This window comes from Malaclemys terrapin, chromosome 21 (genome assembly GCF_027887155.1).
Source record: "Malaclemys terrapin pileata isolate rMalTer1 chromosome 21, rMalTer1.hap1, whole genome shotgun sequence".
NCBI lineage: Eukaryota > Metazoa > Chordata > Testudines > Emydidae > Malaclemys > Malaclemys terrapin.
In genome coordinates, this window is record NC_071525.1 from 16,879,882 (window position 1) to 16,906,222 (window position 26,341).

The 26,341-nt window shown below is 62.3% G+C and overlaps 2 protein-coding genes across 4 annotated transcripts; one reads left to right on the plus strand and one right to left on the minus strand.

Moving 5' to 3' along the window:
* Nucleotides 1-989: 989 nt before the first annotated feature.
* Nucleotides 990-6,421, minus strand: CTU1 (cytosolic thiouridylase subunit 1). Its single transcript, XM_054011346.1, has 3 exons — nt 6,326-6,421; nt 4,912-5,418; nt 990-4,557 (listed from the first exon to the last, which is right to left on the minus strand). Exons 1-3 carry the CDS (start codon nt 6,417-6,419, stop codon nt 3,926-3,928), a joined length of 1,233 nt encoding a protein of 410 aa, XP_053867321.1. The 5' UTR covers nt 6,420-6,421; the 3' UTR covers nt 990-3,925.
* Nucleotides 6,422-12,694: 6,273 nt separating this feature from the next.
* On the plus strand, nt 12,695-25,252 carry LOC128827408 (beta-1,4-galactosyltransferase 3-like). 3 transcript variants are annotated; one of them, XM_054011261.1, is made up of 9 exons: nt 12,695-12,770; nt 20,242-20,327; nt 21,185-21,265; nt 21,705-22,039; nt 22,411-22,646; nt 22,891-23,078; nt 23,674-23,796; nt 24,131-24,235; nt 24,633-25,252. In XM_054011261.1, the coding sequence occupies exons 4-9, from the start codon at nt 21,766-21,768 to the stop codon at nt 24,781-24,783; spliced, it is 1,077 nt and encodes a 358-aa protein (XP_053867236.1). In that variant the 5' UTR covers nt 12,695-12,770; nt 20,242-20,327; nt 21,185-21,265; nt 21,705-21,765; the 3' UTR covers nt 24,784-25,252. The 3 variants fall into 3 exon arrangements, with proteins under 3 accessions (XP_053867236.1, XP_053867234.1, XP_053867235.1); XM_054011259.1 differs by lacking the exon at nt 21,185-21,265; XM_054011260.1 differs by lacking the exons at nt 12,695-12,770; nt 21,185-21,265 and adding an exon at nt 16,912-17,041.
* Nucleotides 25,253-26,341: the final 1,089 nt, after the last annotated feature.

Sequence of the window (26,341 nt, forward strand, 5' to 3'; positions counted from 1 at the left end):
GTAATTTTCTAGCGCCCTTGCGTCTGTCCTCGGTTCCTCCCTAGAACATCTGGTTCGGTGATGGCCTTCACACTTATCTTCTAACACACACGTTCCTTATTCGCACACAAACCAGGATTGATTTACACAGGGCATGTGAACAGGAACATCAAATTGCAACGCAGGAGAAAACACTCATTGCATTCTTTTACTTATTTTAAAATGCTAAACCTACAACAAAGTGGTGACCCTAAAGGTCTGTCACTGCCTTAAAAATCAGCTTCAGACACAGATGCTGACTGATGCATCTCTACCAATGGCCCATTAGGCCATTCCGTTCTGCTATTCAAAAAGGGTGGCTGGCAGAATATAATCAATTCATACACCAATACATTTAATACATGATGCATTATTATTCTTCATTCTACATTATATAAAATGCAAACATAAAATCCTACTGCTACATTGGGCTCTCTGCAGACTCAGGCAGCATCGTTGATTTCAATGGAATCTCGATGCCTAAAGTGACTTGCCCCAGCCCATAGAGGAAGTCTGTAGTGTATTGCCTGAGTTTCCAAGTCCTAGAGTAGTGCCCAACAACCACTGGGCCATCCTTCCCCTCTAGCTGGTGTCTTCAATCTGTGGCTCTCAAAGCACTTCACAAAGGTCAGTATCAATACGCCCATATTAGACCAGGGGAAACCGAGTCACCGAAAGGGACTCGGCCAGCAGGCAGGAATAGCTCCTGAAATGAAAATGTCAAAATAAGTCATTTAGACACTTCCCCAGACCCCACACTGAACATTTTGATTTTGACAGAATGGCCATTTCAAACAGCCAAGAGAATCTACCTCAGGGTTTTCTGCCTCCAGCCCCGATCTGGCAGTTGAGTAGAGCGGAGCTCAGAGGTACAGTAGTTTTCCCAACCTTTGCTAGGGTCTGTCAGGTGATTCAATTCAGGGCCTATTATCTGAATCCGAGACAAGGTGGGGGTGGGGAGGGGGGCTGCAGGACCATGGTGCGCTCCCGTGCGGAAAAGACTGAGACACTCCGGCCTAGAGAAGCAGATGGAAAATAGTACTGTCCTAAAGGGCAGCTGGTTTTTAATCCCATTCTGGAACAGGGCTCCCCCTCTGAATATATTTCAGGCTGGGATTACCCCGCCCCCCAACCGAAGTGACAGCAAATCACTGGACATACTCCCAGGAGCAGTAAATGACACATGTCCGCATTATTCCTGCAATCAATGGCGCTGAATCCCCTAGTGGCTTCCCTACGCTGCCCAGCTGGAGATCAGCTCCCTCACCCAGCCTCGGGCTGCCAACTGGGACTGAAGCTATTCCAGGAGATTTTTTTTTTCCAACATGACACAGTTTCATGTTCTTAAAATATCCTATTATAATTCCCAGATTGCTTTCAGTGGTCACTGGGAGATGAATGCCAGTTCCAGGAGACTCCAGGCCAATCCTGGAGGGTTGGCAACCCTAACCCAGCCACATCTGTCTGGGCATCGCTGGCGCACTCCACCCCGGTGCCTACCTGCTCTCTGGACCTGGGCCAGTAGGAGCCTGCATTGGCTTCAGCTCTGTCCTCGTCTCCCTCTGGCCTGGTATAGCCAATGATTTTAGATTATTGTTCACATTTATTGTGTGATCTGATTAACATGTTCTGTCCTATATAATCATTGTATGCTCAATACTTAAGTCGTAGGACTATAGAAGTCTACGATTGATCAGTATGTAGAGGGAAGAATCCCGTATTCAGTGTCTGAGTCAGTAGGGTTGAAATGCAAGACCTGTAGGCTGAGGCCTGAAAGATTTTAGCTTAGCTAGTTTAGGCCTTGGAGCTAAGAAATGCTGATTGAGTATAAGTAAGTGAGCGAAGAAAAACCCGATGCCCTAAGATAATGGGGGAAAGAGGGGCCAAGGGGTAATGAGAAAAATGTACTGGAAGATGAATTTTAAATCCTAAAAATGCTGTAAAGGCACGTGTTTCCAGCACATGCCTTAACCACAGGATACAGGCTGTGCGTCAATGCTAATGAGAACGAAGAGAGCCTACACAACCTATAGAAATCGGGGTCCCTTAAGTTTGTAGGGGACTGACAAGGGAAAAGAGGGGTGACACTTTCATGTCCATGTGCAGAAGTTCGCCATAGGCAGAATCACATAAAACCAGGGTGCCTAGAGTGGGGAAACTGAGCTCGCTATGGGAATCTCCAGCAGGAACCATCCCTCTGCTCAAACCATAAGACCCATCAGACCTAATGCTATTGGTGAGGATGTGAGTGTAACTACCGGTATAGTTGTAACTTGTGCGTAGGTCTGTCTAGAATTGCCATCGGCTTGGAGAATAACTAACTTTAATAAAACCTATAAAACAGACTAGACCTTGTACTTGTGAATGTCTGTGTGGTCTCTACCCTTGGTCTTTGTGTTCCTCGAGATTCTACATCTAGAGCACGTAGCACAGGTGACTTTCACTGTTAAGCTTGAAACGGTAGCCGCTAGATCTGAACCCACGGTGGTGTGATACGTTACATGAAATAAAAGGCTACGCTGGCGTGCAAACTGTCCTCCTAGTCCCTACTTCGCGCTTCTTGCTGCTGAGTTGTAATAAAAGTGAAACCTCGTCCTCTCCCAGGTGTAAGGCACTGTCACCCTGACTGCTGCTGAGGGCAGCACTGCCTTCGGAGCTGGGCGGCCAGAAAGCTGTACCCACCCCCGCACCAGTTCCCCTTTTCCTCTGACAGTGTCCTTCAAATATGGTACCCCTAGGTCTCACAACCCCCCTATAATAGCCTTGCCACCCCCTTTTTGGGTTGGGACCCCCAGTTTGAGAATTCCTGTTCTAGAGAATAAATGAACATTGCATCCCCGCTATAGAATGGGAATGGCAGAGAAAGGTTCCTACATGCCATTTATTTCTACAGGGTGGATTTACTAAAAATCATTTCTGTAAAACTCTTCGCATCATCTCTGACCCTTGTGGTTTGAACCAGGCAATCTGTGACCCAGCAAAACCTGGGGCTGTGTAATCAGGCCACAAAGGCTGTAGGTTTCCCCTGCCCCAAGACTTTCAGGAAAAAATTACCCAGCCCCAAATCAGACTGAAAAGTCCAAACTCTCTAATATTTACATGAGAATAACTTTTTCTTCAGTTCCAATCCCTCAAGCAGTTTCCTTTCAATCGTTTTGAAATATCTCATCTCAAGTTTGGACCTTTGCCCCATTAACGTGTGAATTTGCTCAAATTGCTAACCAAAAAGTTGTTTCAACTGGGAAAAAAATGAAGCTTTGCAGTTCAACAACGTCCAACCCTGTTGCAAAAAACTGGGAGTCAGGTGTTTCCAAATGTTTGTTTCTACATTTTTTGGTAGAAAAACCCCTATTTTGTTCCAAATATCTCAAGCAGCCCTGTCTAAGTTTAAACTTGCGAGCCGGGTTTTTAGTTTTTAAGGGCCTGGCTGGCTTTTGTTATGTGATTGCCAAAGATTAGAGAGGCTGTTTACCGCGTGATTTCTTCTTCAGAAAACAGTTTTATTATCAGCTCTTTCACATGTCCTTGTAATCTCCTGGTACAGAAGAGAACCATGAGCCATTTCTTCATACTGAGCACTTATAAACAGCTCTCAAAGCAGTTTACAAAATATAAGCTGCATTATATCAATTCTGGGGGGGTGGGAGGGAGCAACTGAGTCACAGCAAGGTAAAAGTGACTTACCTAGTCACACAGTGACATGGAAATAGAACCCAGGAGTCCTGGCTCCCAGCCCCCTCTGCTGTAACCACGAGACCCCACTCCCCTCCCAGAGCCAGGGAGAGAACGCAGAAGTCCTGGCTCCCATCTCCCCCATTGGATCCCATTGGATCCCACTCCCCCCCGGCCCCCGAGTGGGGCTGTGGACAGGAGCATGGCTGGTCTCAGTGGCACACCCCACACCACTTCAGAAGTCCAGGTCCTGTGGGCCCCTCAGCTCCCGTCTGCCCCACGGCTCCTCATCTGTCCCCAGCTCCCCCCGAGGCTCCTGCTCCTCCGGCGGCTCCCCCTCGGCCGGAGCCCCCAGACGCCTGCGCTCCTCCTGGGTGAGGGGCTGCCCGTCCCGCAGCTTGTCCCGCAGGCGCCGGTGCTTGCCGATGCCCAGCTTGGGCAGGCCGCGGTCGAGCCCCTCCAGCAGGACGCAGGCCTTGCACAGGGGCTGGCTGGCCACGTAGCCGCAGCGCTGGCAGGTGCCGCGGGCCGGCATGCGGAGGTCGGAGCGCAGCGAGAGCCGCTCGCCCGAGTGGCCCAGGTCAGCCACGGCGCTGGGCCGGGCGGCCTCCAGCTCCTTGAGCAGGGCGCGGGCGTAGCCGCGGTAGGCCTGGGGGGCGTAGACACACTCAGTGCTGAAGTAGTCCAGGCCCTGGAAATAGGCGTAGAGGACGATCTCCTTCTCGTAGGCATGGCGCAGGGGCTTGCAGCGGGGCACGGCCCCCTCCCCACCCGCTGGCCCTGTTCCCGCCCCCCGGCGCAGCCGACCCACGTCGCCCCGCAGGAAGTTCATCAGCACCGTCTCAGCCACGTCGTCCGCGTTGTGCCCTGCGGGGAAGAGCGGAGGAGTCAGGCCGGAGGGGGCCCCCGGGTCAGACCCTGCGGTGACCCCTCCCCACAATACAGAGCCCCCCAAAGCAGACCCCATAGCACCCCCTTCTCCAGCACAGCCCCCTCCCCGCAATTCAGCTCCCCCTGCCTCCATCCCACAGGACCCCCCCATGCACACCTGGGGAGATGTACAGCTGCCTCCATCCCACAGGACCCACCCCACCCGCCCCCAGGGCGATCCTGGCCCCTGCTCTCCCATGCCACACACTCCCTGTGGGCTCTCCTGCCCCCTCGCCCCCTGTGGCCATCTTGCCCCTCCCAGCAGGAGGGCCCCCGGTGGCTCCCCCTCACCTGTGGCGATCTTGTCAGCACCCATCAGCAGGGCGCCCCGGTCGAGGGCCTGGCGCCGGAAGACGCCGCAGAAGGTGCAGTTGTTGCGGGGGCCGAGGTGGCGGGCGATGCGGTCCATGCTCCAGCCGTAGAGCTGGCGGTAGGAGACCACGTGCAGGGGCAGGCCGGAGCGGCGCTGGTGGCGGCGCACGGCGGCCAGGGAGGCGTCGCGGTAGCCGGCGATGCCCTCGTCCACGGAGAGCAGCAGCAGGCGCAGGCCGTAGCTGTGGCGCTGGTCAAGGAGCTGCAGCAGGTGGGCCAGCACCGTGGAGTCCTTGCCGCCCGAGGCGCCGATGGCCACGGTCTCGCCGGGCCGGAAGAGCCGCCCGGCCACGATGGCCTGGTGCGTCTCCTCCTCGAAGGCCGCCAGGAAGCAGGCGCGGCACAGGGCGTGGCCCGTCTTGGGGCGCCGCAGGGCAGCCGGGCTGGCGCCGCAGGCAGAGCATGGGGCCGGCATGGCGGGGGGGGCTGGGAGAGATGGAGTGAGGGTTAGAGGGGGAGCACCCAGGACAGCCCCCAACTCACTCAGCCCCCCACCGCCCTCCGCCCAGCCTCCTGCCTCACTCAGCCCCCACTGCCCTCTGCCCAACCCCCCAACTCACCCAGCTCCCCCCCGCCTTCCGCCCAGCCCCCCAACTCACCCAGCTCCCCACCGCCCAGCCCCCCAACTCACCCAGCTCCCCCCCGCACTCCGCCCAGCTCCCCACCGCCCAGCCCCCCAACTCACCCAGCTCCCCCCCGCACTCCGCCCAGCTCCCCACCGCCCAGCCCCCCAACTCACCCAGCCCCCCACCGCCCTCCGCCTCACCCAGCTCCCCACCGCCCTCCGCCCAGCCCCCCGCCTCACCCAGCTCCCCACCGCCCTCCGCCCAGCCCCCCGCCTCACCCAGCTCCCCACCGTCCTCCGCCCAGCCCCCCACCGCCCTCCGCCCAGTCCCCCCTCACTCAGCCCCCCCGCCCTCCACCCAGCCCCCCCCCGCCCTCCACCCAGCCCCCCAACTCACCTAGCTCCCCACTGCCCTCCACCCAGCCCCCCGCCACCCTCCACCCAGCCCTCCCGCCTCACTCAGCCCCCCACTGTCCCCCTCCCAACCCTCTCACCATCCTCTTCCCAGCCACAACTCACCCAACCCCCCACTGCACCCTGTCCAGCCCCCCACCGTCCCTTTCCCAGACCCCCACTCACCCAGCCCCCCAACACCCATAAACAGCCTCCCTCCCCTCAGCCCCCTGCCCAATCCTCACCCCTTAGGGCCCCGTCCAGCCCCACATATCCCCCCCAGCCTCCTCCCGCACAATCCCATCACCCCCCAAGTACCAGCCCCGATCCCCCCGCGGGGTGCGCAGAGCCGGGGGGGGGGCGGATCTGACTCACCCGCTGTCGGAGCCGGAGTCTCTGCTCCTGCCCCGCACGCTGGCCGCACACACTGGCCAACTCCCAGCATGCACCTGCCTACAACTCCCAGCATGCACCTGCCTACAACTCCCAGCGTGCACCTGCCTACAACTCCCAGCATGCACCTGCCTACAACTCCCAGCGTGCACCTGGCCAGAGACTGCATCTCCCAGCATGCACCTGGCCTAAGACTATACAGCAAACAGGAAAACATGAAGAAAGAGCTCTCCGACCTGGAGACTCTCATACATAACCAACCCTCCACACAAACAGACTTTACTAACAGAAGACAGGAGATCCACATTACACACTTCACCTTTCTACAAAGGAAAAAGGACCGCAAGCTGTCTAAAATCCTACCTGCCACATCGGGCCACAACAGGGGTACCCCTAACTCACCCAGCAATATCCTCAATTTATCCAGCGACGCACTCAACCCAGCAGAAGAGTCTGTCCTATCTCGGGGACTCTCCTTTTGCCCCAGCACCCCCACGAACATTATACAGTTCTGTGGTGATCTGGAAGCCTACTTTCGCCGCCTCCGACTCAAAGAATACTTTCATGATAACACTGAACAGCGCACTGATACACAGATACCCTCCCACCAACAACACAGGAAGAAGAACTCCACATGGACTCCTCCTGAGGGTCGAAATGACAGTCTGGACCTATACATAGAATGCTTCCGCCGATGTGCACAGGCAGAAATTGTGGAAAAACAACATCGCTTGCCTCATAACCTAAGTCGTGCAGAACGCAATGCCATCCACAGCCTCAGAAACCACCCTGACATTATCATCAAAGAGGCTGATAAAGGAGTTGCTGTTGTCATCATGAACAGGTCTGACTACCAGAAGGAGGCTGCCAGACAACTCTCCAATACCCAATTCTACAGGCCGCTTTCCTCAGATCCCACTGAGGAATACACTAAGAAACTACACCATCTACTCAGGACACTCCCTACACTAACACAGGAACAAATCAACATACCCTTAGAGCCCCGACCGGGGTTATTCTATCTACTACCTAAGATCCACAAACCTGGAAATCCTGGACGCCCCATCATCTCGGGCATTGGCACTCTCACTGAAGGACTGTCTGGATATGTGGACTCCCTACTCAGACCCTACGCCACCAGCACTCCCAGCTATCTCCGTGACACCACAGATTTCCTGAGGAAACTACAATGCATTGGTGACCTCCCAGAAAACACCATCCTAGCCACCATGGATGTAGAGGCTCTCTACACTAACATCCCACATACAGATGGAATACAAGCTGTCAGGAACAGTATCCCTGATGATGACACAGCACAACTTATTGCTGAGCTCTGTGACTTTATCCTCACGCACAATTATTTCAAATTTGGTGACAATATATACCTCCAGACCAGTGGCACCGCTATGGGCACCCGCATGGCCCCACAATATGCCAACATTTTTATGGCTGACCTGGAACAACGCTTCCTCAGCTCCTGTCCACTCATGCCACTTCTCTACCTACGCTATATTGATGACATCTTCATCATCTGGACCCATGGGAAGGAGGCCCTGGAAGAATTCCACCATGCTTTCAACAGCTTCCACCCCACCATCAACCTCAGCCTGGACCAATCTACACAGGAGGTCCACTTCCTGGATACCACCGTACAAATAAGCAATGGCCACATTAACACCACCCTATACCGAAAACCAACCGACCGCTACGCCTACCTTCATGCCTCCAGCTTCCACCCTGGTCACACCACACGATCCATCGTCTACAGCCAAGCACTGAGGTACAATCGCATCTGCTCCAACCCCTCAGACAGAGACCAACACCTACAAGATCTTCACCAAGCATTCTCAAAACTACGATACCCACACAAGGAAATAAAGAAACAAATCAACAGAGCCAGACGTGTACCCAGAAGCCTCCTGCTACAAGACAGGCCCAGAAGAGAAACCAACAGAACTCCACTGGCCATCACCTACAGTCCTCAGCTTAAACCTCTCCAACGCATCATCAGTGATCTACAACCCATCCTGGACAATGATCCCTCGCTTTCACAGACCTTGGGAGGCAGGCCAGTCCTCGCCCACAGACAACCTGCCAACCTTAAGCATATTCTCACCAGCAACCACGCACCGCACCATAACAACTCTAACTCAGGAACCAACCCATGCAACAAACCTCGATGCCTACTCTGCCCACATATCTACACCAGCAACACCATCACTGGACCTAACCAGATCAGCTACAACATCACCGGCTCATTCACCTGCACGTCCACTAATGTTATATATGCCATCATATGCCAGCAATGCCCCTCTGCTATGTACATTGGCCAAACTGGACAGTCACTACGCAAGAGGATAAATGGACACAAGTCAGATATCAGGAATGGCAATATACAAAAACCTGTAGGAGAACACTTCAACCTCCCTGGCCACACAATAGCAGATGTAAAGGTTGCCATCTTACAGCAAAAAAACTTCAGGACCAGACTCCATAGAGAAACTGCTGAGCTCCAGTTCATTTGCAAATTTGACACCATCAGCTCAGGATTAAACAAAGACTGTGAATGGCTATCCAACTACAGAAACAGTTTCTCCTGCCTTGGTGTTCACACCTCAACTGCTAGCAGAGCACCTCACCCTCCCTGATTGAACTAACCTCGTTATCTCCACACTGATATATACCTGCCTCTAGAGATTTCCATCTGAAGAAGTGAGGTTCTTACCCACGAAAGCTTATGCTCCCAATACTTCTGTTAGTCTCAAAGGTGCCACTGAAACAGGACCCTCTGTTGCTTTTGGCCTAAGACTGCATCTCCTAGCATGCACCTGCCTACAACTCCCAGCATGCACCTGGCCAGAGACTGCATCTCCCAGCATGCACCTGCCTACAACTCCCAGCATGCACCTGGCCAGAGACTGCATCTCCCAGCATGCACCTGCCTACACCTCCCAGCATGCACCTGGCCAGAGACTGCACCTCCCAGCAGCCACCAGCAGAACAATAACCCCTCTCCCCATTGTTCCCTGCGCATCCCAGCCCTTCCCTCCCCGTCGGCCCTTCCTGCGCTCCCCCGCTGCGGCCGTGGGCTCTGCTACCCCTGCTGGTGCCCCCCAGCCCCAGGCCGTGCCCTGCAGCCCATACTTCTGCCCTCCCAGTCCCTTACCCAGCACTAGGGGACGAGATGGTGCCATGGGCAGCCTGGGGCCAGCAGGGGGAGCCAGCAGTGGGGGCCCCGGCAGTGTGTCTGTCCTGCCCAGCCCCCAGCACTGTAGTGCCCCACACCTCCCCTCTCCAGTTAACATCCTCCCCATGGCAATCACTGCAGGCCCCAATGCCCCTGTGCAGTGCTACGAGGTGCCAGGCCACAGGAAGTGGGGCAGGGGACAGGGCGGGGTGTGTGGTCAGCAGGGGGCGCTGTGCTGCAGGGAACAGAGCGGGATGTGTGGTCCGCAGGGGGCGCTGTGCTGCAGGGAACAGGGCGGGGGGCTCAGCAGGGGGCGCTGTGATGGAGGGAGCAGGCGGAGGCTCAGCAGGGGGCTCTGGGCTCCAGGGAACGGGGCGGGGGGCTCAGCAGGGGGCGCTGTGATGGAGGGAGCAGGCGGGGGGGGCTCAGCGGGGGTCAGTGCAGTGTTGCTATGCAGCTGTCAAACAGCTGCCCCGCCCCAGAGTTAGCTGCATTTCAACACAGTGCAATTCCTATTGTTCCATTCACAACATTGCCCCGTAGCACCGTGCTGGGGCATCAGGACCAGCCCTGACGGCCAGGGGAGAGCCCTGCCCTGCTCCCTGCAGCACAGCGCCCCCTAAGGCCATGCTGGGACATCGAGCTGGTCCTGACCCTCCCCCCCATACACACACACACACACAGCGGGCAGAGCCCCCCCACTGAGCTGCCCCTATGTGCACAAACCAACCCTAAATTAAGTGGCGTCTGGCCACAGTCAAGCTCTGGAAGAAGCAGGCCTGGCTGGGAGATGCGGGGTGGGTCTCTCGCCAACTGTTTATAAGAAGCACATGTGGGACAGAGCTGTGTGTGGGAGGCGGGATGGGGGAGGGATAGCGTTTTCTGCGCCCTCTTGATGCCAGAGCCGTCTCTGCGGTGGGTAGGAGCTGGGGCCATGCAGATCGGAGCTGGCAAACTGCAGGGCAGGATCTCACCCACCGGGGGAGGGGACAGAGCCACACGCCCTGCAGACCACTCAGACACACGGCCTCAATTGGGACGGGATAGTTCAGGGACAGGGATGTGGAGACATAGCCCAGATCAGAACAGACCCTGATCTTTCCCTAGCCCAGACAGACGGGAGGGAAATGCAGCTAGCTCTGGGGCGGGACAGCTGGGAAACAACCACATGGGGATGGCTCGCCCAGCTCTGAGGTGCAGCCAGCTGTGGGCGGGGTAGTGAGTGAACAGCCACACATAATGCCGCATGAGGATGGCTGGCCCAGCGCTGAGATGCAGCCACCTCTGGAGTTGGGCAGCTGGGGAACATCTGCACGGTAATTAAGTACCAGAAGTGAAGAATATGTGAAACTCCCTGCAGCACGGGGCACCCTGCTGAGTCCCCAACCGGCTCCCTGCAGCACAGTGCCCCACCGGGACACTGGGGTTATTAGCACTGAGTGGAGGAGGAAGCGTCTCTATCCAGAGCCAGCTGGTGTCATGTCCTGCTGCCTCGTGACTCTCCCACCCGCCCCATTTGTGGGGCTGGAGCCCAACTGCTTCGCAGCTGTTTCCGGTTGTTCCTCCATCTCTCTGGCCCAGGGCTGACCTGGCCTCTCATTTCCACCCCTCATGGCCTCAAGCCGGGGGATACTGGGGGCCTGCGTGATGGGAATCAGGATGAGGGGCTGGGGGGGAGGGGGAATGTAGCTCCTGTCCACAGCAGCCATGGGGTGAGATGAAGTTGCCAGTTTGGAGGCAGCTGGGGCCATGGGGCCAGGAGAGAGATACCTGGCTACCACGGCCAGACGGGATCATCTTCTAGTCAGACCCCTTGTCCTGGGAATGGCCCCCCAAATCGTCCATCAAGCAGATCTCTTTGAGCAACACCCCAAGGGGATTTTAAACCCACCGGTGATGGAGAATCCCCTGATGCCCCTGGGAAATTATCCCCAGGGGGAATTACTCCCACACTGCTAAAAATCTTATTTCCCATCTGGATTCATCTAGCTTCAAATCCAAGCGGTCGGTGGGTGTTACAGGTGCCCCTGCTGGATCGAAGAGCCCGGTATTAAATATTTGTCCCCCACATAGGTGTTCCCAGACAGGGATCAGGTCCCCCCCGTAACTTTCCCTTTGTTCGGCTCAATAGTGGAGCTGCTGGCGTCTCTCACCCTAAGGCGGGGTTTCCAACCCTGAAATCATTCCCCCTGGTTTCTTCTCTCATAGAATCAGAGAATATCAGGGTTTATAGATTCATAGATTCACGGACTGGAAGGGACCTCGAGAGGTCATCGAGTCCAGCCCCCTGCCTGCATGGCAGGACCAAATACTGTCTAGACCATCCCTGATAGACATTTATCTAACCTACTCTTAAATATCTCCAGAGATGGACATTCCACAACCTGAAGGGACCTCAGGAGATCACCCAGATCAATCAACCCCCTGCTCAAAGCAGGACCAATCCCCAGACAGATTTTTGCCCCAAATCCCTAAATGGGCCCCTCAAGGATTGAACTCACAATCCTAGGTTTAGCAGGCCAATCCTCAAACCTCTGACCCCCTCCCTCATTCATCAGCAATTGGGGGCACCAGGTCTGGGCCCGGTTTGCCAGCCCAGTTACCCTGGGGCCAGATCCAGAGGGAAAAAAACCTCTCTGCTCCCACTCATGCCTCCCCAGTTTGTGCACCCCAGGAGCGCCTCAGCATCACCTCGGGAGCGTCATGTGCAGCCACTGAACCCCACAACCCCCCTGATCTTTCTGAACGGTGCCAGTCTCTGGGGAGGAGCCCCCAGCCTGTGGATCTGGCCGACACGCTTTGCTCCAACAAAGTAGGGATTTGCCGCAGCATTTTTGCCAGGCCACTGTGTGCCTCAGTTTCCCCCATGTTTGGCAGCTTCCCCGGAGGGCGGGTGATGGGGGAGGAGAGGGAAAGGGGCAAGCTAGAGCTATGGGCCTGAGCAGAGGGTAAAAAATCCACACACATATCCGCCCCGCCAGCCGTGAGGTACAGCCCCCCTGCTGCCCCCCCCCCCGCGTAGATAGTTGGTCTCGCCCCCTCCCCCCTCCCAGGTTGGTCTCTCCCCCCTCTCCCACGCCCGCACGTCTCTGACCCGGTCGAGCCCCGCCCCCTCTACCGACCAATGGGAGCCCAGCCGCCCCGGTGACGCGGTGAGTCCCGCCCCCGTCGGGGCTGGGAGGAGCGGGGACGTGTAACGGGCTCGTGCCCGGCCCGGCCGCCCGGAGACAGAGCGAGAGGGTGAGAGCCGGGGCCGCGCCCCGCCCCCCGTGGGGAGCCTCAGCCCCCTCCCCTGTGCACCCCCTGCCCCGCCCCCTCCCCCGGGGAGCACCTCCTCCCCCCCTGCTGCGCCCTCCCCTGCGCACCCCTCCCCTGTGCACCCCCGGGTATCCCCTGCCCCGCCCCCCGTGGGGAGCCCCCTCCCCCGTGCACCCCCTGCCCCGCCCCCTCCCCCGGGGAGCACCTCCTCCCCCTGCTGCGCCCTCCCCTGCTCACCCCTCCCCTGTGCACCCCCGGGTATCCCCTGCCCCGCCCCCCGTGGGGAGCCTCAGCCCCCTCCCCTGTGCACCCCCTGCCCCGCCCCCTCCCCCGGGGAGCACCTCCTCCCCCCCTGCTGCGCCCTCCCCTGCTCACCCCTCCCCTGTGCACCCCCGGGTATCCCCTGCCCCGCCCCCCGTGGGGAGCCCCCTCCCCCGTGCACCCCCGTGCACCCCCTGCCCCGCCCCCTCCCCCGGGGAGCACCTCCTCCCCCCCTGCTGCGCCCTCCCCTGCTCACCCCTCCCCTGTGCACCCCCGGGTATCCCCTGCCCCGCCCCCCGTGGGGAGCCCCCTCCCCCGTGCACCCCCTGCCCCGCCCCCTCCCCCGGGGAGCACCTCCTCCCCCTGCTGCTCCCTCCCCTGCGCACCCCCGGGTATCCCCTGCCCCGCCCCCCGTGGGGAGCCCCCTCCCCCGTGCACCCCTGTGCACCCCCTGCCCCGCCCCCTCCCCCGGGGAGCACCTCCTCCCCCTGCTGCTCCCTCCCCTGCGCACCCGCGGGGTATCCCCTGCCCCGCCCCCCGTGGGGAGCCTCAGCCCCCTCCCCTGTGCACCCCCTGCCCCGCCCCCTCCCCCGGGGAGCACCTCCTCCCCCCCTGCTGCGCCCTCCCCTGCTCACCCCTCCCCTGTGCACCCCCGGGTATCCCCTGCCCCGCCCCCTGTGGGGAGCCCCCTCCCCCGTGCACCCCCTGCCCTGCCCCCTCCCCCGGGGAGCACCTCCTCCCCCCCTGCTGCGCCCTCCCCTGCTCACCCCTCCCCTGTGCACCCCCGGGTATCCCCTGCCCCGCCCCCCGTGGGGAGCCCCCTCCCCCGTGCACCCCCTGCCCTGCCCCCTCCCCCGGGGAGCACCTCCTCCCCCCCTGCTGCGCCCTCCCCTGCTCACCCCTCCCCTGTGCACCCCCGGGTATCCCCTGCCCCGCCCCCCGTGGGGAGCCTCAGCCCCCTCCCCTGTGCACCCCCTGCCCCGCCCCCTCCCCCGGGGAGCACCTCCTCCCCCCCTGCTGCGCCCTCCCCTGCTCACCCCTCCCCTGTGCACCCCCGGGTATCCCCTGCCCCGCCCCCCGTGGGGAGCCCCCTCCCCCGTGCACCCCCGTGCACCCCCTGCCCCGCCCCCTCCCCCGGGGAGCACCTCCTCCCCCCCTGCTGCGCCCTCCCCTGCTCACCCCTCCCCTGTGCACCCCCGGGTATCCCCTGCCCCGCCCCCCGTGGGGAGCCCCCTCCCCCGTGCACCCCCTGCCCCGCCCCCTCCCCCGGGGAGCACCTCCTCCCCCTGCTGCTCCCTCCCCTGCGCACCCCCGGGTATCCCCTGCCCCGCCCCCCGTGGGGAGCCCCCTCCCCCGTGCACCCCTGTGCACCCCCTGCCCCGCCCCCTCCCCCGGGGAGCACCTCCTCCCCCTGCTGCTCCCTCCCCTGCGCACCCGCGGGGTATCCCCTGCCCCGCCCCCCGTGGGGAGCCTCAGCCCCCTCCCCTGTGCACCCCCTGCCCCGCCCCCTCCCCCGGGGAGCACCTCCTCCCCCCCTGCTGCGCCCTCCCCTGCTCACCCCTCCCCTGTGCACACCCGGGTATCCCCTGCCCCGCCCCCCGTGGGGAGCCCCCTCCCCCGTGCACCCCCTGCCCTGCCCCCTCCCCCGGGGAGCACCTCCTCCCCCCCTGCTGCGCCCTCCCCTGCTCACCCCTCCCCTGTGCACCCCCGGGTATCCCCTGTCCCGCCCCCCGTGGGGAGCCCCCTCCCCCGTGCACCCCCTGCCCTGCCCCCTCCCCCGGGGAGCACCTCCTCCCCCCCTGCTGCGCCCTCCCCTGCTCACTCCTCCCCTGTGCACCCCCGGGTATCCCCTGCCCCGCCCCCCGTGGGGAGCCCCCTCCCCCGTGCACCCCCTGCCCCGCCCCCTCCCCCGGGGAGCACCTCCTCCCCCTGCTGCTCCCTCCCCTGCGCACCCGCGGGGTATCCCCTGCCCCGCCCCCCGTGGGGAGCCCCCTCCCCCGTGCACCCCCGTGCACCCCCTGCCCCGCCCCCTCCCCCGGGGAGCACCTCCTCCCCCTGCTACTCCCTCCCCTGCGCACCCCCGGGGTATCCCCTGCCCCGCCCCCCGTGGGGAGCCCCCTCCCCCGTGCACCCTCTGCCCCGCCCCCTCCCCCGGGGAGCACCTCCTCCCCCCCTGCTGCGCCCTCCCCTGCTCACTCCTCCCCTGTGCACCCCCGGGTATCCCCCGCCCCCCGTGGGGAGCCCCCTCCCCCGTGCACCCCCCGGGTATCCCCCGCCCCCCCCACGGGGAGCATCTCCTCCCCCTGCTACTCCCTCCCCTGCTCACCCCTCCCCTGTGCCCCCCCGGGTATCCCCTGCCCCGCCCCCCGTGGGGAGCCCCCTCCCCCGTGCACCCCCGGGTATCCCCTGCCCCGCCCCCCCCCACGGGGAGCACCTCCTCCCCCTGCTGCTCCCTCCCCTGCTCACCCCTCCCCTGTGCACCCCCGGGGTATCTCCTGCCCTGCCCCCCGGAGGGAGCCCCCTCCCCGGTGCACCCCCGGGGTATCCCCTGCCTCGCCCCCCGTGGGGAGCCCCTTCCCTTTCCCCTGTGCACCCCCGGGTATCCCCTGCCCCGCCCCCACGGGGAGCACCTCCTCCCCTAATGCTCCCTCCCCTGTACACCCCCTGCCGACCCCTCCCCTGTGCGCCCCCGGGATATCCCCTGCTCCCTGTTCATCCCTCCCCCGCCCACCCCTGGGATATCTCCTGCTCACCCCTCCCCTGTGTGCCTCCGGGGTAGCCCCCACGGTGAGTGCCCTCTCCCCCTGCCTCCTTCCCCTGATGCTCTCCCCCATGTGCACCCCTGGGGTACCTCCCACTCCTGCTCCCCACAGGGAGCACCCCCTTCCCCTGCTTCCCCGCCCTCTTCGCATCCCTGGGATACCCCGTCCCCTACTCCCGCAGCCATGAGGAGCACCCCTGCCCCCCCTTCCGCTGTGCATGGCCGGGGTATCTCATGCCCTGCCCCCTGCTCTCCGTGCCCCACCCCTCACGGGGAGCCCCCTCCCCTGTGCACCCCCAGGGTACCTCCCGCCCCTGCTCCCACTAGCCTGTCCCCCCACAGGGAGCACCCCCTCCCCCTCCTCTGTGCACCCCTGGGGTATGACCTGCCCCCCCCCCATGGAGAGCGCTCTGCCTCCTCTGGGTACCCCCCAGCCTGCCCCCTGTGGGGAGTGCCCCACCCTGCCCTCTCCTCTGTATAGCCTCGGGGTACCTCCTGCCCCCTGCTCTTCCCAGCCCGTCCTCCATGGGGATCGTTCCCTCCCCCAATGGGAGTATGTGGGGGTGGGCACGCCGGCCCCCCCCCCCCCGGGGAAGGGTAATGAGCTGGGGTGCTCCTTGAACCCCGTGTGCTCAGCGTTCGGCCCTGCCCCATGGGGCTCCACATGCCAGCCCTGCCCCCATTCCCCTTGGAGGGCCGGATCGGCCCTTTGGGCCCCTCTGGCTGGTCTCCTGCTCCCCTGGGTCAGACCGCACATCTAGCTGGTATCTCACCCGCTCCGTGCCCGCCCCCCTCACTCAGCCCCTGGGCCCCTCAGCGGGCTACCCCTGTTCTCTCGGGCTGGACAGGCAGCGCAGGTCCGGGAAGCGTGGCGGTGTCTGGCTGTCGGGTCTCTAGGTGGCAGGGGAGATGCTCGCCCAGCTTTTGGGGTGCTGGGCTACTAGAGTTGCAGTCCAGGCACCCCTGGTTCTGACCCACTAGACCCCACTCCCCCCCCAGAGCTGGGTGCATCTTGGGCCAAGTCCCACCCGCCCAGCATGGGGCAGTGCCGGATGTTCCAATAGAAGCCTCTTGTTATGCAGCAGCCTGTGGAACTCACTGCCACTGGAAGTTCCTGAGGCCAGAAACAAAGCGACTCTCCAAATGGACGGTTTTTATTCCTTCCTGACCCAGTTTCATCCACCGACGCTGCTGGATGCCAACACTGCCCAGTTTCAGCGTCTCCCTCCTGGTGACTGACAGGCCAAGCTGGTCTCATGAGCTCATTGGGACTCCTGGGTTCTGTCCCCAGCTCTGGGAGGGGAGTGGCGTCTAGTGGTTAGAGTAAGGCGGGGCTGGGAATTAATTAATTAATGGAGATATCCTGTCTCCTAGAACTGGAAGGGACCTTGAAAGGTCATCAAGTCCAGCCCCTGCCTTCACTAGCAGGACCGAGTACTGATTTTGCCCCAGATCCCTAAGTGGCCCCCTCAAGGATTGAACTCTCAACCCTGGGTTTATCAGGCCAATGCTCAAACCACTGAGTTATCCCTCCCTCCCCGGACTCCTGGGTTCTCTCCCCAGCTCTGAGAGGGGGAATGGGATCTAGTGCGAAGGTGGGGAGGTGGGAGTCAAGACTCCTGGGTTCTGACTGGCCGTGAGTGAGGTCTGGTGGTTAGAGCGAGGACGGATGAAGCTTGGACTATCCCATTGCTGTCAGTCCCAGCATGCAGTGGGGTGGTTTTTCGGCCCATCGGGTCGGTTTGTGGTGCCGAGTTTTTTGCAGCCGAGTTTCCACTGGCCTCTGCTTTTCGCCAGCGCTTTCTGGGTGACTTTTCCCGCAGTGTGCGGCGGGGTGAGGCCAGCGCGGCGCCTGGTCCTGGGGGGTGCTGGTTGACAGGGGCGGAGGAGAGACCCCAACATGATCGCGGGACGGGAGAAGAGGCCTGGTAGTGAGCCGTCACAGCGAGGACGGAGCAGCGATGGTCAGGGTGCGGGGAGGAAATGGGAGGCTTGTGGTTCCAGCCGAGAACCGGTGGCTGGAGATTAAAGCCGGACAAAAAGGGGTGGAACCACGGGGCCGGGTCGGGAGCTGACGGGACCCCCGATGTTGCAGCACCATAGCCCTTTATAAAGCAGCTGGAGAGCTCGGCGCTTTACGCAAGAGAAGGAGAGTTACCTCTCAGGGGAAACTGAGGCACTGAGCAGGGGAGTGGCTTGCCCAGCTTCCCTCCCTCCCCCACATTCCACCCCATGCCTGCACTGCGCCCCCCCCCGGTCTCACCCTCCGAGCACGGGATCTCCCTCCCCTTCCCCAGCAAAGGGGACAAACCCCCAGGGGTAGTACAGCACTGCCGGGACTTCCCATCTCCAGCTGAGGGTCCCGGGACTCCCCCCCCATGCACCCCGTGGGCTCCCATTAGCTGGGCGGGTGCTGGGTCTGGGCATGGACCTGGCCCTGTCTCCGAAAGGGCCTGTGTCGGGCCGTTGGTCCGAGCCTGGCTGCATGCCCATCTCCCAGCTGGCTCTGTGCCCCTCCTGGGCGCAATCCCCATGCGGTGCCCAGCGGTCTGGGCCACGCTGGCTGCTAATGAACCATTGTCTGGCGGCGGAGCCGGCTGGCGGCTGGCTGCAGCGGAGTCGGTGGAGCAGAACCATCCCCAGGGCGGGGGGACTGGCTGGGGCAGGGATGGGAGCGAGGCCAGCGCCCACTAGAGGGCAAAGGGCCCCATTCCCCACCCCCCTGAGCCAGCCGGTCCCCTGGCCTGGGGCCGGATTGGGGTGCAGGGGTTGGCATGGCCGGGATCCTGACTGGCCTCGCTGTGCGGAATGGTGCCAAATGCCATGTTGTTGGCTCCCATCCATCCCCCTGACGTCAGGTCTGCGCACGGCCAGCGCTTGTGTAAATGCCACATTAGTGCTGGTGCACGGGGGAGTCAGCTGAGCTACCTGGGGGTGCTCGAGGTCACCTATGGGAGTGAGTTAGAAGGCGGGGTGGGTGGGGGGGCTGGGAGCCTGACTCCTGGGTTCTTTTCCCAGCTTTGGAAGGGGAGTGGGGTCTAGTGGTTAGAGCAGGGAGGCGCTGGGAGCCAGGACTCCTGGGTTCTATCCCCAGCTCTGGGAAGGGAGTGGGGTCTAGAGGGTTAGAGGAGCGGGTGGGCTGGAGTCAGGACTCCTGGGTTCTATCCCTGTCTCGCATGCCCATTCCTTTGCTGCAGACTTGAGGTCCTTGCTGGGGTGGCGCCGGCTAGGAGGGCGGGGGGGGTTGTTGAGGTCTCACATGGGAGCGGTGTTGGCTCGTTTCACCGTGCAGCTTTATTGGTATTTGTCTGTGGTGTGGTGCGCGGCTGGTTCCCTACACAGACAGAGGTAGAGCAATCTCAGACTTCGATCCTTCCCCGTGTTTCCCCTCTGTGCACATTGCTGTCCCAAAACCGCAGTGTAGAACAAAGAGAGGCTGGGCTGCACCAGGGCACGAAAACGTGCTCGTCCTGCATTGCTGACGTAAATCCACTCCCAGCTCTGTGGGGTAAAGGGCAGGCTGTTCCCCGGCTGCCCCACCCCAGAAGTGGCTGCATCGCAGCACTGGGCGAGCCACCCCTATGTGGCATCCCCATGTGACCTTTGTAAACCAGACAGGGACTCGGACACCCTAGATCCTGCTTTCTTCCTCTAGCAGCTGGCTGATAGGTGCCGGGGGTGGGGTGGTCTGGGCACATGCCTCACGCTGTAAGGAAGGGGCATCTGGCGGGCACCCTGTGATGGGGTTTGCTGCTTTCCAAGCCTCGGGCCCTTTAAGACAGATGAGGAGTGGCTGCCTGGCAACCCCTAGTTGTCTAAGCAACAGCACGCTGGCACTCTGGCTCGCCCAGCAACTGGAAGGGGGGGGTGCTGAATCCAGCTGTGTGCCTGCCCCCTGGGGTCCAGACCGGGGTTCTGGGGCCCTGGCATGTTCCATGCCCGCCTTGGGGTGAGAGCCCAGGTGCCCTGGTGTCTCACGGTATGCAGGTCACGACACGGATGGGAGACCTGCAGGGAGTGGAGCTGGGGGCTCTGTGCTGTGGGGAGCAGGGCGGGGGCTCAGTCGGGGGTGCCGTGCTGCAGGGAGGGGGCAGGGTGGCAACCGTGCTGCAAAGAATGGGGCAGCTGGGGGGCTCATTTCCTTTTCCCTTAGGAACCCCAATTTCCCCAACCCGTGCCCCATTTCCCCTTGGATGTTTTTCTCCTTAACATCCTGGCGCAGCCTGCTGGGCAGCGTTGCTGGGGCCGTGGCTAGCTGCTGCGCTCTCCCCCAGAGGTGGCTGCATTTCAGTGCTAGGTAAAGCAGTGGGATGGAAAAAGGGGGTGGGCCTTTTGTCTCAGCCCCTATTCCACTCTCCCCCTCCCCCCCCCCGCTTTCCCACTGTATCCTTCCTGCTTCCTCTCACGTTCTCCTCCTCTTCCTCCCCCCAGGCTCCCCACGGACAGAGCCCCGAGCCAGCTGCAGGGACTGAGAGCCGCCTCGGTGGAGCGGGCTGGGGGGCGCTGCCCATCTCAAGGTAAGTACCCCGGATTCCACTCCCCCAGGCCGGGCTGGGGGACCCTGGGCACTGGAGCAAATTGGGGGGGTTGGGACACCGGGCCCTTGCCCTGTAGGCAGGCGCTGGCTCTGATCCAGCCCCATGGAGGTGGAGTTGGGGAGTCCCTGGACCCCTCCTGCCCTGGTGTGGGCAGAGTCTGGGCACCAGCGTCAGTCCAGGATCCGGATCAGAGCAGCCATGCCCTGAAATTGCACAAGGCTGGTCAATCTGGAGAAACCAGTTCCCAGACCTAGGAAGTGGGGGCAGGGGACACCATGATGGGTGGGGGTTGGGAGCCAGGACACCTGGGTTCTATCCCCGGGGAGGTTAGAGCGGAGGAGGAAGGAACTGGGAGCCAGGACACCTGGGTTCTATCCCCGGGGAGGTTAGAGCGGGGGGAGAAGGGACTGGGAGCCAGGACGCCTGGGTTCCCTTGGTGCTGTTGGCCCTGCTGCTGGCATGATCCCCTCCCCCTAACAGCAGCAGGCCCAGGGACAAAGGGTTCCTGCAAAGTATGTCAAACATCCAGCCCCCGGGGCACATGAAAGCAGACGCGGGCCCCGGGGTCAGGGCCTGGACGCTGAGCTAAGTGGAGCCAAGTCCCAGCAGGGGAGCACCCCACAGGCAGGACCCAGCTGGGCCAGCCTCAGCGCCAACCAGTGCATCCCCTTCCCAGAGCAGGGGAGAGAACCCAGGAGTCCTGGCTGGCTGCCAGCTGTTTGGTGGGAGGGGAACCTGTGGTGGGGCTGGATCTGTTCCCGGAGACACTTGTGGAGCCAGGGGCTGGCTGGCTTTTGTCTTCCCTGATTTCCCAATTCCTGCCACGCCTCCTGCAGCAGTGTCTGGCTCACACCTCAGGCAGGTGAGGTGGTGAGACGGTATCCAGGACGCCTGGGATCTTCGCCAGGCACTGGGAGGTGAGTGGAGGCTAGGGGCTTAGAGCAGGAGGGCTGAGAGCCAGGACTTCTGGGTTCTCTCCCCTGCTCTGGGAGGGAAGTGGGTCTAGGGGCTTAGAGCAGGAGGGCTGAGAGCCAGGACTCCTGGGTTCTCTCCCCTGCTCTGGGAGGGAAGTGGGTCTAGGGGCTTAGAGCAGGAGGGCTGAGAGCCAGGACTTCTGGGTTCTCTCCCCTGCTCTGGGAGGGAAGTGGGTCTAGGGGCTTAGAGCAGGAGGGCTGAGAGCCAGGACTCCTGGGTTCCCTCCCCTGCTCTGGGAGGGAAGAGGGTCTAGGGGGTTGGAGGAGGGGGGCTAGGAGCTAGGATTCCTGGGTTCTCTCCCCAGTTCTTGGGGAGCAGTGGGGTTGGTTTACAGGTGGCACAGGGGGTCATGCTACCTCCCTCCCCCCGGCCTGTCCCCAGGACGCGGTGCCGTAGCCGTCCCCACCCGCCCGCCATGGCTAGATGATCCCGGCCCCGCGCCATGCTGCAGTCCCGCGGCCGGTACCTGCTGCTCCTGCTGGGGGTGCAGCTGGTGGTGATGGCGTTGCTGTACCATGAGGGTTACCGCCGGCGGGTCGCCTACTTCCTGGGCATCTTCTACAAAGGGGGGGCCCCGGCCGGGCTGGGGGGACCCCAGGGCGCCGCCCACAACGCCTCGCTGCCCGGCGACGTCTACGCCAACCTCAGCCTCATCGCCCGGCCCCCGCTGCGTCCCGAGGAACTGCCCTACTGCCCTGAGACCTCCCCATTCCTAGGTAAGGGGCGCTGGGAGCCCTGACTTCATGAGGGGGGGGAGAGAGTGGGGGGGGGGCTGGGGTCAGGACAGCTGGGTTCTATCCCATCTCTGGGAGGGGAGTGGGGTCTAGTGGGTAGAGCGAGGGGCTTGGAGTCAGGACTCCTGGGTTCTCTCCCTGGCTCTGTCGGGGGAGTGGGGTCTAGTGGGTAGATCAGGGCAGCTGGGAACCTGGATTCCTGAGTTCTGTCCCTGGCTGTGGGAGTGGGGCAAAGATTTGGGGGCTCCCATGGCTTTGAAGCCCCTCTGTGGGGTATGGGGGCGGCCCCCCCAGAGCTGTGAACCCCAAGTTTGCTAGGGCTCAGAAGTTTGCCCTGCTCCTCTGCCCTGCAGGGGGGCCGATCCGGGTGACCTTCCCCCCGGGACTGACCCTGGAGCAGATTGTGCGCAAGAACCCCTACGTGACAGCCGGGGGCAGGTACCAGCCCCCCGACTGCGACCCCCTGCACCGCACGGCCGTCATCATCCCCCACCGCAACCGGGAGCAGCACCTGCGCTACCTCCTCTACTTCCTGCACCCCTTCCTGCAGCGCCAGCAACTCAGCTACGGCATCTACATCATCCAGCAGGTGCCCTGGATGCCGGGGTCCGGGGGGGCGGCTCTTGGGGGTTAGAGCAGGGGGGGCTGGGAGCCAGGACTCCTGGGTTCTATCCCGGCTCTGGGAGAGGAGTGGGGTCTAGTGGTTAGAGCAGGGGGGGCTGGGAGCCAGGACTCCTGGGTTCTATCCCGGCTCTGGGAGGAGGGGGTGGGCTAGTGGTTAGAGCAGGGGGCTGGCAGTAACCCTCCGTTGTCCCCCCCTTCCCACCCACCAGGCAGGGAACTACACCTTTAACCGGGCCAAGCTGCTGAACGTGGGGTTCAAGGAGGCGATGAAGGATGAGGACTGGGACTGCATGTTCTTCCATGATGTTGACCTCATCCCCGAGGACGATCGCAACCTGTACACCTGCGACCGCTTCCCCAAGCACGCCTCCGTCGCCATGGACAAATTCGGATACAAGTGGGTCCCTGCACCCCACCCCAGAGGTGGCTGCATCTCCATGCTGGGCGAAGGGTGCCCAGATAACCAGCCCGCCACGTCTTCACGCTGGGCGAGGGATCCCTGCATAACCAGCCCCCGAGCACCACCACAGAGGGGCTGTGTCTCCGTGCCAGGCGAGGGGTCCCTGGATAACCAGCCCTGCACCCCACCCCAGAGGTGGCTGCATATCCATGCTGGGCGAGGGGTCCCCAAATAAGTACGCCCTGCCCCAGAGGTGGCTGCATATCCATGGTGGGCGAGAGGTGCCCAGATAACCAGCCTGCCATGCCTTCATGCCGGGCGAGGGATCCCTGGATAACCAGCCCCCGAGCTCCACCCAGAGGGGCTGCATCTTGCCAGGCAAGGGGTCCCCGTATAATCAGAGCTTGTGCCCCGCTCCAGAGGTGGCCACATCTCCATGCTGAGCGAGGGGATCCCTGTATAACCAGCCCCCATACCACACCCCAGAGGGGTCGCATCTCTGGCAAGTGTGATTGACAGCCTGGATTCCCCTCCCCCACCATCACTGCCCATCTGGAGTGCCCCCCGCTGACGCTGCCTCCTCTTCCCGTAGGTTGCCCTACAAGACCTACTTCGGGGGGGTGTCGGCTTTGACCCCGGAGCAGTACATGAAGATGAACGGTTTCCCCAACAACTACTGGGGCTGGGGGGGCGAAGACGATGACATTGCTGTGAGGTAGGGGGCGGGGCCGTGGGGGAGGGGATGGGACCGTGGGGGTGAGGGGGTGGGGCCTTGGGCACCCTCACAGTCAGTCACCCTTTTGGGTTCTCTCACCTGGGGTATGGGTGGGGGTGGGGGGAGGATTCTCATATGACACCTGCCGGGCTAGCCCAGGTTTATGGGAGGGGCCACACGGTCTGTTATACAGGTGGGGAAACTGAGGCACATGTGCGGCACAGCCGGGGAGAGAACCCAGGAGTCCTGGTTCCTGGCCCCCCTGCCGTGAGGCTGGATGGGCCGGTGGGTGTGATGGGCCCGTGGTTTTTAACCCTGCCTCCCCTCCCCGCAGGGTGGCGCTGAGCGGGATGCTAATCTCCCGGCCCTCCGTCCAGCATGGCCGCTACCGCATGATCAAACACGGCCACGACAAGGGCAATGAGCAGAATCCCAGGAGGTGACGGGGGGAGGGGAATGGCAGGGGGTGGGATCCCCTCAGTGGGAGAGGGGAGTGGTGTTGGGGGATCCTGGCAGCGGGGAAGGAGAATGGTGAGGGGCTGAGTGGTTGGTCCTGGCAGCAGGGGTGGGGCTTGGTGGCAGGTATCCTGGCAGCAGGGGAGGGGAATGGGGTAGAGCTTGCCGGGGGTGGGGGGGTGGGGATCCTGGCAACGGGTTGCAGGGAATGGAGTGGGGCTTGTTGTGGGGGGGGGGGTGGGAAATCCTGGCAGCCTGGGAGGGGAATGGGGCGGGGGCAGAGAGGGGAGGGGAGATCGGGCATGAATTGGGCAGCATCCCAGCAATGGGCAGGATGGGGGGGGGTCCTTGTCTGGCTAACCCCCTCCCCTGTCCCCCAGGTTTAACCTGCTGGCCAAGACGCGTCGGACCTGGCGCCAGGACGGCATGAACACGCTGGACTACCAGCTGCTGGCCAAGGAGCTCCAGCCCCTCTACACCAACATCACCGTCGCCATCGGCACCGAGAAGGGCCTGCGCCGCCCCACGTGACCTCCCCGCCGGCAGGGGGGCTGGGACTTGGGGGGGCATGGCTGGACCCCCCGATCCACCCTGGACTGAGCAACCAAAGATGCCCAGCTGGAGGGGGTGGGGTCTTGGGCTGGTGCTGCTGGGGAGGGGGAGGGGGGAGAAGATTGGGCCCCTGAGCCGGCGTGGGGGAGAGCGGGACCAGGGAGTGGGTCCCTGATTGGGGGGAAATTGGGCCCCCAAGCTGGTGGGCGGGGGGGTAGCAAGCAGGGGACGGGGTCCCTGATGCCCCTGCTGTTAGAGGGCGAGGGGGGAGGGAATCAGGGCCTGACTCTCCCCAGAGCCATTCACCAGGGCTGGTTTTTTATACAGATGTCTCTTGGGGGGCGGGGTTTGTCTCTTGGGGGGCGGGGTTTGCTGTCCTGCCCACAGAGGGGGCTGCCCCCCCAGTGCACAGACTCTTTCTTATTAAAGTGCAATTTATTTTACTGCAGCCGTGTTCCCCTCCCCCCAGCCTTGTTTGTTCTTGGGCGGGGGAGGGGGGCATTGGCCATGGGCCGGGCCACCTGGCTGACATGGGGGGCCCCTGGCCGTGCTGGGCCCATGGGGAAGGGGAGGCATTGGCTGTACCACGGCCCCAGCCCCAATTGCCCTGGGGCTGCCAGCACCTGTTCCCTCTTCTCTGCCCTCGGGGGCTCCCCAGAAAGCCGGGCCCCGGCGCTCCCAGTGCCCAGTTCCCTCCTGCAGCAATAAGAGCTGCTGGAGATCCCCCCCTCCCCTGGGCTGGTGGGATGAGTTGTGGGGGGGTGAGACTCTGGACCCCCTTCCCCTCCCCCACAGCCCCCCATGCAGCACACAGGGCCTGGGGCTACTTCCCCAAATGTAGATGGGCTCCTGGTCACGCAGCCAGAGGTGGGGGGAGGGCTGTGGGAGAGCTGGGGGCTGCGGGTGGGGATGGAGGGGAGCCCAGGGCTGGGTTATCTAGGGGCTGTGGGTGGGGATTGAGGGGCACTGGTGGAGCTGGGGAGGAAGGGGGCAAGAGAGCTGAGGCCTGGGTTTATCCAGAGGCTGCGGGTCCCCCAGTGTCACCACACCCCTAAACTGCAATTCTCTAGCAGGGCTCATTCCCCATTTTTTTTTGGGGTGGTGGGGGGAGGAGCATCTCCAGCAGCTGCTTCCTCCCCCTCTCCCAGCTGAAAGAAGTGAGAGGGAAAAAAAGAGCAGTTAAAAGAAACACACATTTCCCAACCCCCTCCACCCCCGGCTGCAGGAAGATCTGGGCCCCGGGGCCCATCACCCTGGTCTCCTGGCCTTGGGGGCTGCTCCGGAATCTCAGCCTTCAGTTAAAAAAACCAATTCTGTGTCAAGCCCCCGCAAGTGGGGACAAAAGCTGAAAATCGTGAATCTCCCGGGAGCTGCCCCGGGTACAAGCGACACTGTCTGGGTCTGCTGAGAGCCTGAGCCCGGTGCTGGGAGAGGGGGAGGAGCTGTCCCAGGTGTGAGCAACGCTGCCTGGGTCTGCTGAGAGCCTGAGCCCGGTGCTGGGAGAGGGGGAGGAGCTGTCCCAGGTGTGAGCAACGCT